This window comes from Corapipo altera, unplaced genomic scaffold (assembly GCF_003945725.1).
Source record: "Corapipo altera isolate COAL_440 unplaced genomic scaffold, ASM394572v1 23b, whole genome shotgun sequence".
Taxonomy (NCBI): domain Eukaryota; kingdom Metazoa; phylum Chordata; class Aves; order Passeriformes; family Pipridae; genus Corapipo; species Corapipo altera.
Window position 1 is genome coordinate 4,738,785 of NW_020884885.1, and position 16,293 is coordinate 4,755,077.

The following is a 16,293-nucleotide window of genomic DNA, read 5'->3' on the forward strand; positions in this document are numbered from 1 at the left end:
GTGGCCCGTGGAGAGGAAAATCCACGCCAGAGTAGGTTATTCCCAGGTAGGACTCACAGCCCTGGGGGGGATCCACATTGGTACAGCTCACCCTACAAAGGACTGCATCCTATGAAGGACCATCGGGTTGCAGAGAGCCCCCCCTGCACCCCATGGAGAAGTGACCCTCAGGACAGTAGATATGGAAGAACTACTGCCTGAGGGGTAGACCCGCGTTGGAGAGGTCCATCAAGGACTGTTACCCGTGGGAGAGACCCCATGGAGCAGGGGAAGGACTCAGAGCTGTGGACCCCCTTGGTGAGGGGGGGTGAGGACCGTGATGAAGCAGGCTGTCCCCCTGCAGCCCATGGAAGAGTGACCTACGGGACAACAGATTTAGAAGACCTGTTACCTGAGGGGTGGACTTGGTCTTCCTGCACTGCTGCGGGGGGAGGAGGGAGAACATGGAAGGAAGGAGGGGTGGGTGGAAACTGTGTTTAAGACTGTTTTATTTCTCACTCTTTAGATCTTATCCTGTTAGTAATAAATTTTAGTATTAACCCCATGCTGAGTCTGTTTTGCCTGTGTAACCTCTCCCAGCTCAGAGCAACTTTAGTGGGTGCCTAGAATCCAGCCAAGGTCAACCCACGATGCCACATATTACCAAAGTTTAGCCATGCTGACTTTGCAAAGAGACTTTGTAGGCCATTAAATACCAGTGTAACACTCAGCATCTCTCAACATGCAGTTCCTTCCTGAGCCACAGCAATACTCAGTGAACTATAGTCTCAGGGCAGACAGCTATGATTTTAGTAGCCTTAAGGTCCTGCATGTAACTTTGCAACCAGTAACAAAGGTGAGTTACAAAGTAGATCTCCTTGGCCTAAACCTTAACTCCATGTGACAGGGCCACAGCAAAACTTGTGACTTCATTGTCCAGCTGGCCTATCAATTAGCTACTGGTAACTTGTGTATCTTCCCAAATTTTCTAAAACAAGACATATAGAAATTTCCATATGAATTTGAAATTTTAAACAGAGAAAACAATTTAAACTAAAAAAATTTAAATTAAATTTAATGACTTGATAGAGTTCTCTTTATTATGCAAAAAGAAAATCCTTTAAAACCCAATTAATTTTTTGCTTCTGGCTCTTAATGATTTCTTTATTGCTTGGACATGATAAAGCAGCAGGGTCAATCATTCTACATTTTCATACGTTGAAGAACCTAACATTTATTTACATGCAAAATCATTTAAGAGAAAAGTATTCAGTCATACTGAAAAAAGGTTTTGGAATTGATTGATCCTTTTAGTCAACAAGAGAGCTAGGATCCCACTTCAGTTGCTTAGGTTGTATCTGACCCTCACTGGTGCAGGAGTTCAGAAATAACAGATGTATTGAAAAAGAGGCAGCTTAATCAAATATTTGAGACTTGATCAATTCCCTTCTCAACAGATGACAGCACTCAAGATTACATGGCTTGATTTATAGCTGTCCAACACTCAAACACACTCATACACACACCCACACACACACTGCATGGGACCATATTTCAGTAGTGACTGCATTGTTTCAAGCCTCCTCATCTCAGCCTGCTTTCTCTTGTGCTCCTACCCAAATGTGAGTAAGGAAACTTTGACTGTGTTAGTCTAGAAAGAATCACAGAGGCAATAAGCAAGACCCGCTGGCAGGATCCATTTCCCTCTCGTTCTTTAACACTCACATCAACTCAGCTTTTTTTTAGACCCATATATTCTAGGGAAAGCCTCTTAAAGACAACCCTGCGGTAGTTTGTTTTGTTATATCGAAGTGAAGACCCCTTCTCTATTTAGTTTCCAGGGAAAGTGCTTATCCTCAGTCCTAGGGATCTGGTAGATTGCAGTGCCTCTCCTCTAGTTTAATCTCAGGGACGCTGTGTAAGCCAGTGCCTCTTAGATTAATCTAGCCATTGCCACACTTTAGGAGGCTGACCTACTACTGAACTACTTACAGATTGCCTACTGCTGCACAGTGCAAGATGGAATTTTTTAGTTCATGTGTTGGACAACAAGCTGAGAGCATGAACTGAACCTTTCACTTTCCTTCAGTTTACACAGATCACAGATTCCTTGAGGCTGCAGTTCTGCAGATCCTTATCATACATGCACAGCCACAGTAAAGTTTAGCACTGTCTTACATGTTTGCAAGATGCTGTTAATTAATTTCCTTCCTCCATGAGTCAAAAAATCTTATCAAAGTGACTTCATGAGGAGACTGAGAAGATTAAGGCAGTGAGATGGGCATGTAAAACTCTTACACTGAATTTTACACCAGAATGGAAACTAGAGCCCAAGTTCCACCTTTCCTAAACAAGGTTCTAATCAATGGGCTGAAGCAGGAAGCACGTAACTTTTCACTGCTTTATGACACCCTTAGTATTGTCTACTGATCATTTTAGTCTCCCTGCTTTCCTCTCTGTTCTACACTGGCTTGGTAGACTCTTGGTTCCCACTTCAGTGTGCAGGGGATGTCAGTAACTCGGAGTGGATCCCCCTCAGTGGCAAGGCATCTAAGAGGCAGGGCCTCAAATATTCAGCCAGACAATGCTCTGGCTATTTGGTGACCCAGTGTCTTCACACAGCCTTGTACCAAGCAATATCGTGACCCATACACTGCCCAAAAACAGCAAAACTGTCCCAAAAAACGACAGCATTAAGGAACCTACACATACTTGTTTTCTGGACTGTCTTCTTTTTCACTAGAGTCTGTCCCACAAGGATGCGCCTGATTCTGCTGAATGTGATTTGTTTTAACCCAAGTGAAGCAACTATATGGGTATGTTCTGACCTGTCAAATTTTTCAAAGACAAAAAGAATTCTTCCATCGGCCAGAAGATGAGAGAAAGGGAATATAGTTTGGAGGAAGATGGCTCATGGGCTTGTTTTCTGGCATCCCAAATCTGCAGGCCTTTTACTGATGGGTCTTCTTCAAGCAAGAAAAGTCTCTTTGCTTGAAGACCTGGTTGAATCAAGGTAGTACCCATTATATTTTAGGTAGCCTGCTCACAGGAGACTGTAATCACACATCTGACATTCTTCTTCACTTTCTCTAGAGAAATCAGCTTGCGGCTCAATTAATAAGACTAACCCGCATGGCCCATCTCCCTGAAAAAGGCCAGATGAGGACAGCTGATCCCCTTCCATCTCTGACAGTGGCTGAAGTCAGCCAATCAGAAACTTCTCTTCCTTTAATAGGAAGAACATGTACTTATAATCAAGTATCAGGGCAGTGGATATTAGCTGGATTAAATGGTTTAGTGGGCTAAGGCAGCAGGTGTTACTGAATTAGGGCATCCCTACTCTATAGTACTTAATATATTAACATCCTTCTGGGTACCGTATTGGGAGGCTTGGTACAAAGACTTCCTTTCTCTGATGCCAGATGCAAGTCTGCACAATTCTTCCTGTGATGGGTCAAGTGATTAGGTTTTAACAAAAGGAACCTAGGCACTTAACACTAGGGAGTTTTAGCACCAGGTTCACACCCCTCTCCCTCTCCCTACTCAGGTAAGGGATTTTTCTCATTCCTCCCTAAAGTTAACAGCAGGCACTTAGAGCAATTAGACATTATTGCCTCTCTGGTCTTTATTACTTCCTAGCTTAGTATCGACTACTTTGTATGCAATAAAAAAAGCTGAATTAATAGGATGCTACTTCCCTTCTTTATTCTGTATGAAAACACTGGGTCATGAAGCCACATGGACAGGCTGTGATCTGCAGTGCTTTGGAGCATTATTGCCATTTGCCATGGTATTTGATAAGGGGAAAAAACACAGGTAGTAAATGAACAGACATAGAAAAATCACAGAGAAGGTGATGTGGGGAATATGGGTAGACCATAGGGACATAAAGGCTGGAAGGATTTCAAGTCCAGCAGAATAGCTTGCAGCTCTAAATTAGCTGCCCCATGGATCTCACTGTTGCACAGGCAAGCTTAGAGACACAGGTATGATGTGCTGTTCCTTTGAAAATAAAGCCCCATGTCTACTGAGCAGCTCTTGCTTGCCTAGGAATAATTGTTGTGAACCTTTCATCTAGGGATTGCAAAAAACTCCTGTGAGCTCTACGTTTGGTGTTCAAAAAGAGGCTTTCCCGTATTCGCCTAGCCAAGTAAAACCTCATCCTTTTCCTTCTCTCTCTATCTTAACTCTCCATTAGCCCTTAGCTTTAGTACAGGACCTCAGAGAATGATACATTTTCCTCCTATCCCCTGGCCCCCAGTATTTCTAAGCCTCAATTTGTCATTCCCAAGAGGGAATGGACAAGAGCTTTGAGCTCTTAAATCCTGCTGTTGGTTCTTGCCTGAAAGAGGTAAGTAGGGAAACTGATGGAAAAGTGAAGAAAGGAGCCTGTCCCTCGTCAGCATTCACCTGTAATGGATGCAAAATGTGGGGTTAAACACCAGAACTAGACCCAGGAACAGAAATGAATGGGGTACTTACACAGTTTCATCATTCTTGAACTCCAACTCCCCGTAAGTGTCTTCAAAGTCTTCTCCACCTCCTTTCGCTGTCCCTTCTACTGTCCTAAATGGCACTATGACTGTACCACGAGCACCTGATGTCCTTAGGACTTTGACTTCCATCACACCGATGCTCTCACTGACATGTATAATGTCACACTCAAATGTGAAGATGCCAGCATGGTCATCATCCAGGATAGTCACTGTGGCCACACAAGGAGACGCCAGTATGGCCTTCGGGTATGGGGAGTTATTGAGCTCTGGAGGTTCCTCACTCTCCACCACACGGAGATTACTGAGCCGCACAAAGAAATGCTCATCTTCCTCAAATATGTCATCATCAATAATGCCCACTGAGAACTCCTTCTGGGTCTCCCCGGATTTCAAGACAACAGTCCCCTCTGTGAACTCATAGTCAGCACCAGCATTGGCAGAGCCATCCTCTGTTTTATAGTCCACATAGATGGTCTTGGATATGTCCCCTCCTTTCCGCACCACTGTCAGGAGAACAGCACCACAGTTCTCAAGACACTGGTAGGAGCATGGGTCAAAATAAATTTTGGAGATGAATTCCTCAGGTTCCTCTGGCCGCACCTCATGTAAGCTGGTGCTTTTCTTGGCTTGCTCAGCTGCATGCTTTTTCAAAATATTGCCAGCTCCCGTCATCATTCTGGTTGCTTGAATGCGATAAAAGGCTCTGCTCTTTTGCTGATGAGACAGCGCATAGTAGTTAGCCATCTCCACCAGCTGGTCCAAGTCCTTTTCTGGGTGCTTTTGCTTCAGGTCCTTAAGGATCCGGATCATCTCTTTGCGAGATTCATCCACCTCCTTCCCCTCCACAGTCACTAAGTTCCCATCTAAAAAGTGGGAGTTCATCATCTTGCCATCCATTTCAATTCCCTTAGGGTGATCACCTTCTGATTCTATGATAATGCCCCTGTGCTTGTCAGTACGGTACTTTTTGTGCATATACTTATAGAAAAGCAGACGTCTATCTGCTATCCAAGCCAGAACGACACAAAGTGGAAAGAAGAAAAGCGTGAGCAGGCCTTCCCAAACCTGAACCACACCTGGAGAGAAGACAGCGAGGATCATGTACAACCAGATGTAAGCAAAGATGCTCCATGCAGCTGTGACAAAGAAAACCCTCAGGTGTTTTATCTTTCTGGTTTCCCCATCAGGGATCACATAGACACAGATGGCAATGATGATAAACATATTGAAAGCTGCGCTGCCAACAATTGTAGACGGCCCCAGGTCTCCAGCTATGAATCCATGCCCACACACTTCTATCAGAGACAAGAGGATCTCAGGAGCAGAGGAGCCCAGAGCCATGAGGGTTAAGTTGGAAACAGTTTCATTCCAAATCCGAATGGTGGTTGTTGTGGTCTCTCCATTTGGTTTCTTAATAGTTATTTCTTTCTCCTGTGATGTAATGACCTCTATAGATGCCATGAAACGATCTGCAATGATGGAGACTCCAAGGAACATGTAGATCAGTGCTACAAAGTATACGATAACACGGGCAATTTTGTCCCCAAGGGATGGGTTTTCTGGGTACCATATTGGCAGGATAACACCCTCCTTGCAGTCAAAAGATCCTGAACACGAGCTGTTTTGTACTGAACTGGTTGAGTCTCCCGTCAGGCCAGCATCCACCTGCAAACCATGCAAAAACAGCACAAAAGTAACCAGCCCAAAATGGAGGAAGGCCGAGGTGACAGGCTGCAAGCTTAACCACGCCATACACAAGATGCAGCTTCCACTGCGTAGATCCAAAAAGGCCGAGAACCTGAAACAAACAAAACAGAGAGGAGGGAGGGAAGCATGAGAGAGAAGGAAGATGCAAAATTTACCCAAACACACTTCAGTATCTCACCACTGAAGAGTACTGGTAGAGATGCATGGGTTGTCTCTCTGTCACTTTGAAGAAGGTATTTAGCAGGGACTCTAACAAACTGCAGCATTTACATGCCCTGCAGATGAAGATCAATTGCTAGAAAAGTAATTCAGAGGAAAAGTGTATATATATATAAAATAGCCCATTCTTGACCTACAACATGTGTAACAGGAGAACTGAGTGCTCAGCTGCCACTCACCTAGTGATGTCATGGTGTTCCACAGCACATAGCACTTCAACTCAGTACAAGAACCCAAATTTAAGGGCTACCCTGCCTCACAACACAGGGAATAAAACAAGTCAAGCAATCACTAGCAACACAAAAAGCAACTTTTAAGGCCAATGAGCAATCTCCAAATGAAGTCCATTTTAGGATATAATTCAGTTATAAATTATGGAGTACCTTAGTGGCCAAATCATCCCTACAGCCAGCCCCTCCTAATGGCTGCAGAATCTCCAGAAGGGCCCTAGGGCTCCCACAGGGCCTCCATTTTAGGAGGTAAAGATATCATCCCAGAAATAGGGGACAGGACTCGTGCTTGGCAAGGCCATTTTTCACTAGCCTTTCTTCTGTGATCTGGATGGTCACATTTTACATTAATAATCCTGTTTTTAAATAGTGACAGAAACCTACAAAACCAGTACAGTTAGAAAAAAGTTGTGCTCATAAACTCAGACAGAGCAAAATGCAGGTACCCACCAACATTCCCTCTGCAGCCCTAAGAAATTGATATATATTAAAATATCTTCTACAATGAAAGTAATCTCTAACCTAAAATACCATACAAAAACAATGGCTCTGATCAATGTATCACATAGAGTTGGCATATCACTGCCCAACAATACCTTCTATTACTTACAGACTACATTGCTGCAGGGCTTGCACTGCTTAAAATTGGATTCTGAACCCTTCATATTGTCACGGATCACACTATCCTCCTTCCTTCCTAACAGACCTCTGGAAGAATTTGGTCTCAGGCTTAACCAACAAATCACATTTGTGAGCCCAGACACAGGCAAGTATCTCACAGGAAACATCAAACTTAATAGCAGCATTATCTACAGCACTTGGAAGGTTCAAAAGCCTTAACTCCCACTAACTTTCATTGTGCTTTGTGCTGCCAAATGAGCAGGCCTGGGATTCATTTCCCCTACTGTAACTATCTAAATCTTGGGCAGCAAGTCAAAGTCACTTAGGCTCCCTTTGTAGTCAGTGGAAAGAGACAGTCATTTCCAGGGGACAATCCTTCCTGTCCCATCCTGTTCTGACACAAAAGACGTATTTAAAACACGCATCTCCAGAAGGGATTATGTCCCTTCCCACCTCTCGCCATGGTCTCAAGAGGGTGCCTAGTCAGTCAGTTTAGAGCAGATGCCTAACCTTCAGATGGCAGCAGTTCAAAGAGTTGAACTGACCCCTAAACACTTGAGGAGACTCCCCCCTCCCTCCCTTGTACTGTAAATATTCCAGGCAACGTTAGTCTGTTATCAGCATTAACAAATGTATCTCAAATGGCTATTTTATCATCATGTTGTGTCACTCGCCTATTTCCAAAAGCAGGTGCAATCTTCCCGATATCAACAAAAACCGTTTTCAACTTTCAGATAAAAATCTATAAAGACAAGCAAAACAGGAAGGAAAGCGTGAACAAGCAAATGAACAAAACTGCTCCTGACAAAGCACAGCAGAGGGGAGAGAATTGATTATGCGGTATCAGGATCACAAATCCATGTCTGACACCCTTGATATTAAAAAACAATATAGTTCTTCATGCTATGTAGACTAATTCAGAAGAGCAAGATTCTCCCACATTTGCCTACATACCTTCTCACTCCAATGCCTACTTATCTATCTGCCTGTCTTCCTTAGCTGCAGTGCCTGATTGAGCTCCCAGGGATCAGAGGGACCTCAGCCCCAGCCAGGGCTGTTAGAGAGCCCAGCCCCAGCTCCAGCCTTGAAGTTTTGTAAAACGCCCCACTGCCTGCAGAGAGTCTCAGGGAGGACTCAGCTAACCAGCACATACGACCTGGGTTCCATTTGATGTTCCCATTTTGTCCTCCTTCCCTCTCCACATGGTATTTTACCAGATTTCTAGCTGCAGGATGTTGGGAAATCCCTGAGAAAGAGCCAGTGAACATGTGCAGAGTGACTACGAGCAGCAAGCCCAAGATGTCTGGGCTGCAAGGTAGATGTGTGCACGTTCACAGCAAAGATGACACATTCCAGGTGCCTCTGATGCAAGGTGCACACAGAGACCAACTACACAAGCGCAGCAGCTCCAAAAATACCCCAGGCACATCAGATCATCCTTATCCATACTATGATTGCTGGCAGGTATCCACCAACCTCTTGACACTTCCAGCTCCCAGCTCCTACCTAACTGTACCACAGCCAGTAGCTGCTGTGTCTTCCAAGTTCAGCCATGTAGAAATGGCTGACAGAAAGACAGGAGGAATTTCAAAAACATCTACATGACTCAAGCACCTAAATTTGGTTGCAAAAATGACTTAGGAGTCTAAGTATCACTTAAATTCAGAGCCTTGTCTAGGAATAGTTCAATGACTAAATTGCCCTCTGAAATAAATCACTGCTACCACCAATCTCCTTCTCTGTGGGACAAACAACTTCTGTAATTAACACTATCTGTCTAACTTCCCTAATGCCATGATGGTTTTTATTGCTAGGCATTTCTCAACACACTCCAGGACCTTGTCAGTCCTGCTTAAATTTTTAATTTAATTTTAAGTAGAGGGTAATTTTACTATTTGTCAAATGAATAGTATATTATTTCAAAGACAATCTCTACTAGGGTAGCCTCTATTTATGTGTTTAGACCTCCAAACTCAGGCTATGTGTTGTAGACTAAAATCTCAGAATTTGGGTATATTTTTCTTTACTGGTTTTCACTTGCTTTGACAAACATTTTAACGTTAAGTGGAGGCCACAATCACTTTTCTAAAATGATATAGCAATGACCCAATCCTGCAATTCTTTGTCACAGGTAAAACTCCTCAGGGACTTTATCCACACACATGCTGTTTAATACAATTTTAATACGTGTTCATTAGCAACCTAACCAATCTGAAAAACACAGTGAAGCATTCTTGTGGTCATCCCCCCTTGAGAACTGCTGCAAAAATTACTTATAACAGAATAAAAGTATCAAATTTTAAAACTGCTCTTAATAAAACATTGAGGTAACAGTTTAACACTCAGGTAACAGAAGGCAGAAGAGCTAAAACTCACTCTGTAGCTCTAGGTCAGCAAGGTTATTTATCCAAGGTGAACGTTCTCCCTCAAATATAACTACTAAACTCAGCCAAGAGATCACTGGAAGGGATCTACGTAGTCTGGCCTGGTTCTGGCCAGTAGACACATCCCCCGGTAGACACATCTGCGCAGTAGACACATCCCCCATCTCTCTTCTAAGTAGCAGCATTAATTTCAGCAGGGCTGCTTGTGTCAACAGCCATCCTTCAGCATGAGTCCTGCTCTGAGGACCAAGCCTACAGGCAGGCTTGCAGCTCAGTCCTGAGTCCTAGTCACCCAGGAGGCACCACAGTATCACTTTTCTGACATGAGTGTGACAAAACACATCCACATCTGGCACAGCAAGGTGTCATTCCAGCAACATCACTGCAGGATGCAAACAACAGGAGGCTGCAGCAGCAGTGGGAAGTCAGTTGGTGCTGGATGATCTTCAGCTTTATACCATGAGGACCATAACTTCCACTACCTCTTTGCTATTGGACATAATTTTCTGCTCAGTATTGGTAGTGAGGAGACCAGATAGTATCACCTATCTGGTAGGAGAAGTTCAAAGCAATCAATCAATGCAAAGGAGAGACAAAATGCTGCAAGCATCACTGCACCAGAATGAGCTAGCATTCAATATCAAGGCTCTGGGAAGACACATGGTAGTTATTTTAGCAGAGGGAACTCCTTCTTCTACAAGAGTTTACAATGGCCACATGATCCATAAATACACACTTAAACAGAAAGACCAGTTCTTGAAATACTTCTGAAGTCAGTCCAAAAAGTAGCATGGACCGTGCTTGTCACAATTAAGGTTCCTTCCAACCCAAACCATTCTATGGTTCTACGATACAATTTTATGACGTTTTATAATAGCTGAGTTTCAGAAGACTGATAGTTTGACTGCTATGGACCTATATAAGGTAGAAAGCTGGGAGAGCTATACTGATCCCTTATAACTTAGCTTTTTATACACAGCTTCTCACATGACTCTAAAGGCAAGGATATTTTCAAAAGGAAGCATTTATAAGAAATCAAATCAAGATGCAACATAACACAAAGATGGCTGATAACACGTAATCGCCACATACCAAATTCCCAAGATCACTGCTCATTAAATACAAAACTAAAAGCAACACCCTAAGTCCCTATTAATTTCTAACTTGGGTAAAATTTGCCTTAAACCATCACAAAAGCCTTTGGATTTGAACTGAAATAAGATTAGGTTTTCTGGCACTTCCCTCTCCTTCCCCTCTCCCTCCCATCTCCCAAATAAATGAGACACGGGAGTACATCTGTGGCCATACATCCTCTCTTCCCTGACTCCAGACCAGCCAGGAAAGGCTGCTGATTAGATCTCAGCACAAGGTGAGCCTCATTCAGGCGTGGGTGCTGCACAAGGGCCAGACAGAGATATCTCAGGATGAAGATGCACTTGACAAGCATTTGTCCCAGAACAGAGAGGATACAGCATTGCTATTAATGTCGCCTTATAGCCCTGCTCCAAAGCTGGGGGAGACAGAAATAAGGTTCAGCTTAATAACATGACTTCACATTCCTCAGCTCCAAAGCACATAAAAGCTTTTTGATTTGAGCACACCGGGTTTTTTACAAATATGAGCAAAACTTGAAACTATAGCCTTTCTGCCAAAGAACATACATAACTGAGTTTTCACAGAGGTATTATATACCTAATTCACGCTCCTCCCTCACCTGAAATAAAAGCACAGCAAAATATTTAATAAAAAACAAAGCATATTTTTCGATTGTTTCCATTCAAATGCTATTAAACCCCTTGCTCATCACTACAAGAATAGCATCCAGAGTACAAGTTAAGATTTATGTGCAAGCCAAAAGCCAGAGCAGTGTCCACTTTGTCTGACAAATGCAAATTTCCAGTACAGACCAGGCCTTAAATCATCAGACTGATGGCACAAGCCTACCTGAAATGAGCACAACCAAGGACCCCAAGCTGACTTTACACAGGTTATGACACAGCAATAGGTAGTTTAGCTCTGTACTACTGCACCAGCTAGATTTTATGAGGAAAAAAGCACCATAACTCATGTTTAAGCCATACCAGATCCCCCCAGTTTGGCTCGATGGAAAAGATATAGCGAGGAGCTGTAAGTGCGCTCTGCACTTCATAATAAATGTGCCAAAACCCAAAATTAACTGCCTACGGATTAATCCCCCCTGATATGTGTCAAAAAGAGCCTTTCTTTTCTTTCAAGACCATGCAAAAAGCTACTGTAAAAAAAGCTACTGGCTCCCGTAACAAGTCTTTTAATATTTACAAGCTGGTGTCTCTACTAATTTGAGCAGTACCTACCATTCTAGCATGGTAAATGGGTCTTAATTGACATAATGACTCAAGTCTACTAATTCCTTTTAAAAGTGCTGCAGTGATGGGACCTGGTTATATCCGGTGATCCCAGGGGCTGGCCCAAACGGAGCACAAGTCTGTGTATGGCTAGGAGCAACCTCCAAACACTCAACTCACCCTGGGGAACCAATCCATGCTGGGTTTTTTGTATTTTAGTATCCGTGATGCTCCTGGAGAAGCAGTGGCATAAATAGCTAACCCATAAAGATGCCTGTACTTAATTGTCCTCTTCCTCACCAACTGCACTTGACTGGCCAGGCATTTTATTTCCTTGCTCTCACTTCAGCTGAAAAATATCTGTATAGGATAGACAGCTATAGGGATATAGGAGCTGCAGTTTATGCTCTGTGCATAGACACGTATAGGAGGTGGAAGACACTGCAGAAAGCCTTCAGTGGGCAATCACAGCCCCATCCTTATTTATGGTGTGGGCTAGCTCAGTCACGGTGTGTTTGCTCTTCCATTCCCCATACATATCCCTATTCTGAGATTCCTCAGCCTGAGAGACAGCAAGTTACCCTTTTCTACTTTTTTTCCTGCCAGAACCATATCTTTTTCACATTCAAAAAACAAAACCTGGTATTTAGGCTGACCTACAGATTAGTAGTGGGCATTCTCCTGCTTAAAAGGCAGTACTATCTGCTCTGATATAGATGAGGTTTTTTCTTTTCATGAGTATTACACAATCTTGCCATTGTTTTTCCAGTACCTAAAAATGGGCGGTTCACACAGGGATCTCTGGAGGTTATCTAATTCAAACCCCCCAGCTCAAGCAGGGCCACCTACAGTCAGTTGCCCAGGATCACATCCAGTTGGCTTTTGAATATATTCAAAAATATATCTGAGGATACTGAAGGACAAAGGATGGAGTCTCCACAACCTCTTAGGGCAACCTGCGCCAGTGCTCAGTCACCTACACAGTAAAATAATAAGAAAGCACAGTTATGGGGTCCAGGACTGCTTTTGACCACCACACCCAGTGTTGGCGCATGGGAAGCCAGAGCAAACCCACCATGTGTACAAACTGCACTAGAAGCTCACTGCAGTCCATTGGTGGCAAACGTGTATTTGGCAAAAAGTCGCTGTCATGACCTTTTAGAAGTCACTGGGAAGCCTCCATTGCAAGTTTAGAGGCAGATCTTCAAACATCAGTCCTTTCAATGCATTTAGAGGAACTTCTAGACACAATTAAAGTCTTTATGTGCTTGTATTCCAGTGCACATGTGAACACACCATTGTTCACAGTATGAACAACCCCAAACTGATAGGGCACAATCTCCAGACCATTGATTTTACGCCCATAATGTGAAAGGCCCAGTGAAGAGGCTGAAAGTCCTTCCTTTAGGTTTAGGAAGCTGAGAGAAATATAGCAGTTATATATGGAGTTACTTGAGTCACCCACTCAGTGGTTCCCTGGCCTCCTCCATGGACTACAGCTGTTGGAGACAACCTGGAGTACCTGACAACACATGGGGTTGGAACAGGCACTGGTTTCTCTGCTGCAGCCTTTCAAGGCACTGGTTTTCATCACTCTCTCTCTTGATGGTTTATGAAGAGCAGAAAAGATCATTTGGGGAACAACGGGGGAAGGGGAAAAAATTTCAGCAGTGTGAGGAAAACTTCTTGTCAGTACATTTTATGTACTGCCCGTGGCAGCACGCAGGGTGTGTTATTTACTGCTCCTGCTTCACAGACATATTATACTGCTGGTTCAGGTGCCACCATCAGAGTGCGACTTATCACCTGGTGACTCACAGCATCCTACAGATGACAGCGGCAACTCGTGACATTCCTTTAGCACTCTGGTGACAGATCTAAAACTGTTACAATTAAAGACCCTGGGGTTTGTTGTCATCAGTGCCTTTGTGCCGCAGAGCCTGTAGTTATGTGCACGCAGAGGCACGCTAAATGGTAAATAAGAAGAGAAGTGTTGTAGTCATATCTCATTCTCTTCAGATCCAGAGCTAGGTAAGAAAAACAGAAGTTTTCTGACAGAAAACACTCATTTGAGGCAAACCAAACAAATCATGTGATGTGCTGGATTTGATGCAACAAGTAGCTAGGCAATGAGCCCTTCCCTGGCTGGCTTGTGGGCTCCTGGGACAGCCATCAGCCAGCCATGCTGGGTGCTAACCCCAGCAGCTGGGGCACACAGTGCTCCAATCCTCCAGAATGGCCTGTTTATTTCTTAACTTCTCCTTCAAGGAAATATAAAAAGAAAATTTCTGATCTTTTTTTTGTCTATACACAGCAAAAAACGCAAAAGAAACAAACGGGACAATGGGAGACTAGGCAGAAAACAGAGATGGGAGAGGAGGAGGAGAATGCTACACTTCAGAAATCATCTTTATCACTGCAGCAAAAACAAGTGGTTGTTGTTCATCATGTTAGACTGATAGGAAAGGCCCTTACTTAGCCCAATTAGCACAGGTTTCACTCATTTCACAGGAAGTTAGACCACAGACAGAAGAGTTGTCTGGTCCATGCCTCAGGGACTGCCACTGCATTGTTCCCCTTGTGAACATTATTTCCTAGTACTTTGTCCAGCTCAGTTTTAAATCATCCAAGTGATGGCATTTCCACAACTTCCCATAGACACTCTGCCATGATGTAATTTATCTTGGAGGTTTTAGCCGTCTTCCTTATATTTAGGATGAAATTAGGAAAATTTATGATGCTAGTTCTCATTATTGTGTCCTTGGAGCACTCTCAACCATTCTCCTCCCTGTCTGAGATTTACATGCTTCAGATACTTGTAAATAGCTGCTCTCCTCCACAGCTCTTCTTTGGCCAAAGCACACAAATTTATTTTAATCTTTATAAATTAGCCCAAGCTGCCCTTTAATCATTTATCTTCATCTCCTCTTAGTTCTCCATCTTCAAGGCGGTCAGAAGCAGACGGGTATCTGTAAAGAGACATAGCTCAGTGCCTGCTCCCACCAAAACCAGCAGCAGACTTGCTCTCTTTGGAGCAGGAATGCCGTGCCTGGATAGTGAAGACTGGCCTCTCAGCTCTACTGCACAGGAGGTTTTCATCAGATACCAGACTGCTACAAAGGTTAAATCAAGATTGATATACAGAAGCTCACTGTGTTGCTCACTTTTGAAGGTCTCTCCACCCATTTGCTGTGTCCCCAGCACAGTGGGGCTGGCATGAGGAGCACTGTGCTGCTGACTGGCATGTGTGGAACGAAAGCAGAGAGTTTCAGCCAAAAAGTCAGGGTCTCCAGATGAGACAAGGGAAATACACTGTAACACGCCCACTGCTTTTGCAGATCTGAGCACAGCAGGAGGCATGAAAAATGCACTGAGCTACGGGTTATCCTCAAAATACCTCCCACTTCACTTGGAAGGTGCCAAAACCTGTAAATTCACTCAAATTGAATACAGTTATCAAATAAGATTCCACACAGCACCCTCACCCTTTACTGCCATATATCCCCATGTCTCTCTTATTGACAATTTAGATATCTTAATCCTTTGCTGTTTTTTCAGCTGCTAATTCTGCAACTGCTTTAAAAAAATAACTCCTCACATCCACCATGATTAATTCATTCTTCATAAGTCCAGGCTGTTTATTGCTCTTTGTTCATTTATGCACTAGTTGTTTACAGATTCTCTTTTAATATTAGCTCTGTTATTTGCTAGAGACTCAAGTCATATTTACCATATGGTAATTGCAGAGATGACACGGACAACAAACAGTGGAAGCTGAGCTGCTACAGCAATTACAGTAAGTGGCAGCAGTCTCCAGGCTATCTGCTGCCCCACCTTCATTTCTTCTCTCCCCACCCTCTGACGGCTTTCCTGTGGGCTGTATAAAGCCATATGCCACTCTGATCTCTATACCAAAGACAAGTGGAGATTTGTTCTTCGCTACAGCATTATCAGACAGGTTGATTCACCTTTTTCCTTTCAGTTTGTGTTCCAGCTGCAGGTCTGCTCTCCCTGGCTGGCTGCCCCAGTAATCTGAAATATTGTCTGAACCTAGATACCCTCAGTACCCACTGTTACAACAGAACTAAATTTCTTCTTTGCCTCACTCATGGTCTCCATGTGTTTCAGATATTTCACTGAAGGAGTCGCGAAGGATCAGATTTCAAAGGCTGGTTAGAAGCTTAAAGGATCGGCTCTTTTTAACCCACTTGGACATCTGGACCTCACTGAAATCACAGATTTTTCACTGAACACCTAAACATGATTTTAAAGTCCTGCAGAAAACCAAACAGGTGGCTATGAGAGGCTACTGCTGTTTTCTCCAAAGAAAGAC

General features: G+C 43.5%; 1 protein-coding gene across 6 annotated transcripts in view; it reads right to left on the reverse strand.

Moving 5' to 3' along the window:
* SLC8A3 (solute carrier family 8 member A3) overlaps positions 1-16,293 on the reverse strand; it is a 114,218-nt gene that overhangs the window by 87,533 nt on the left and 10,392 nt on the right. For 5 of the 6 annotated variants that reach the window (XM_027642080.1, XM_027642079.1, XM_027642075.1 and 2 more), the window contains one exon: positions 4,462-6,273. In XM_027642080.1, the coding sequence (XP_027497881.1) occupies positions 4,462-6,227 (1,766 nt within the window). In that variant the 5' untranslated portion in view covers positions 6,228-6,273. Of the gene's footprint in view, positions 1-4,461; positions 6,274-16,293 lie in introns of those variants that run through there. The other variant, XM_027642082.1, reaches the window with a different exon arrangement.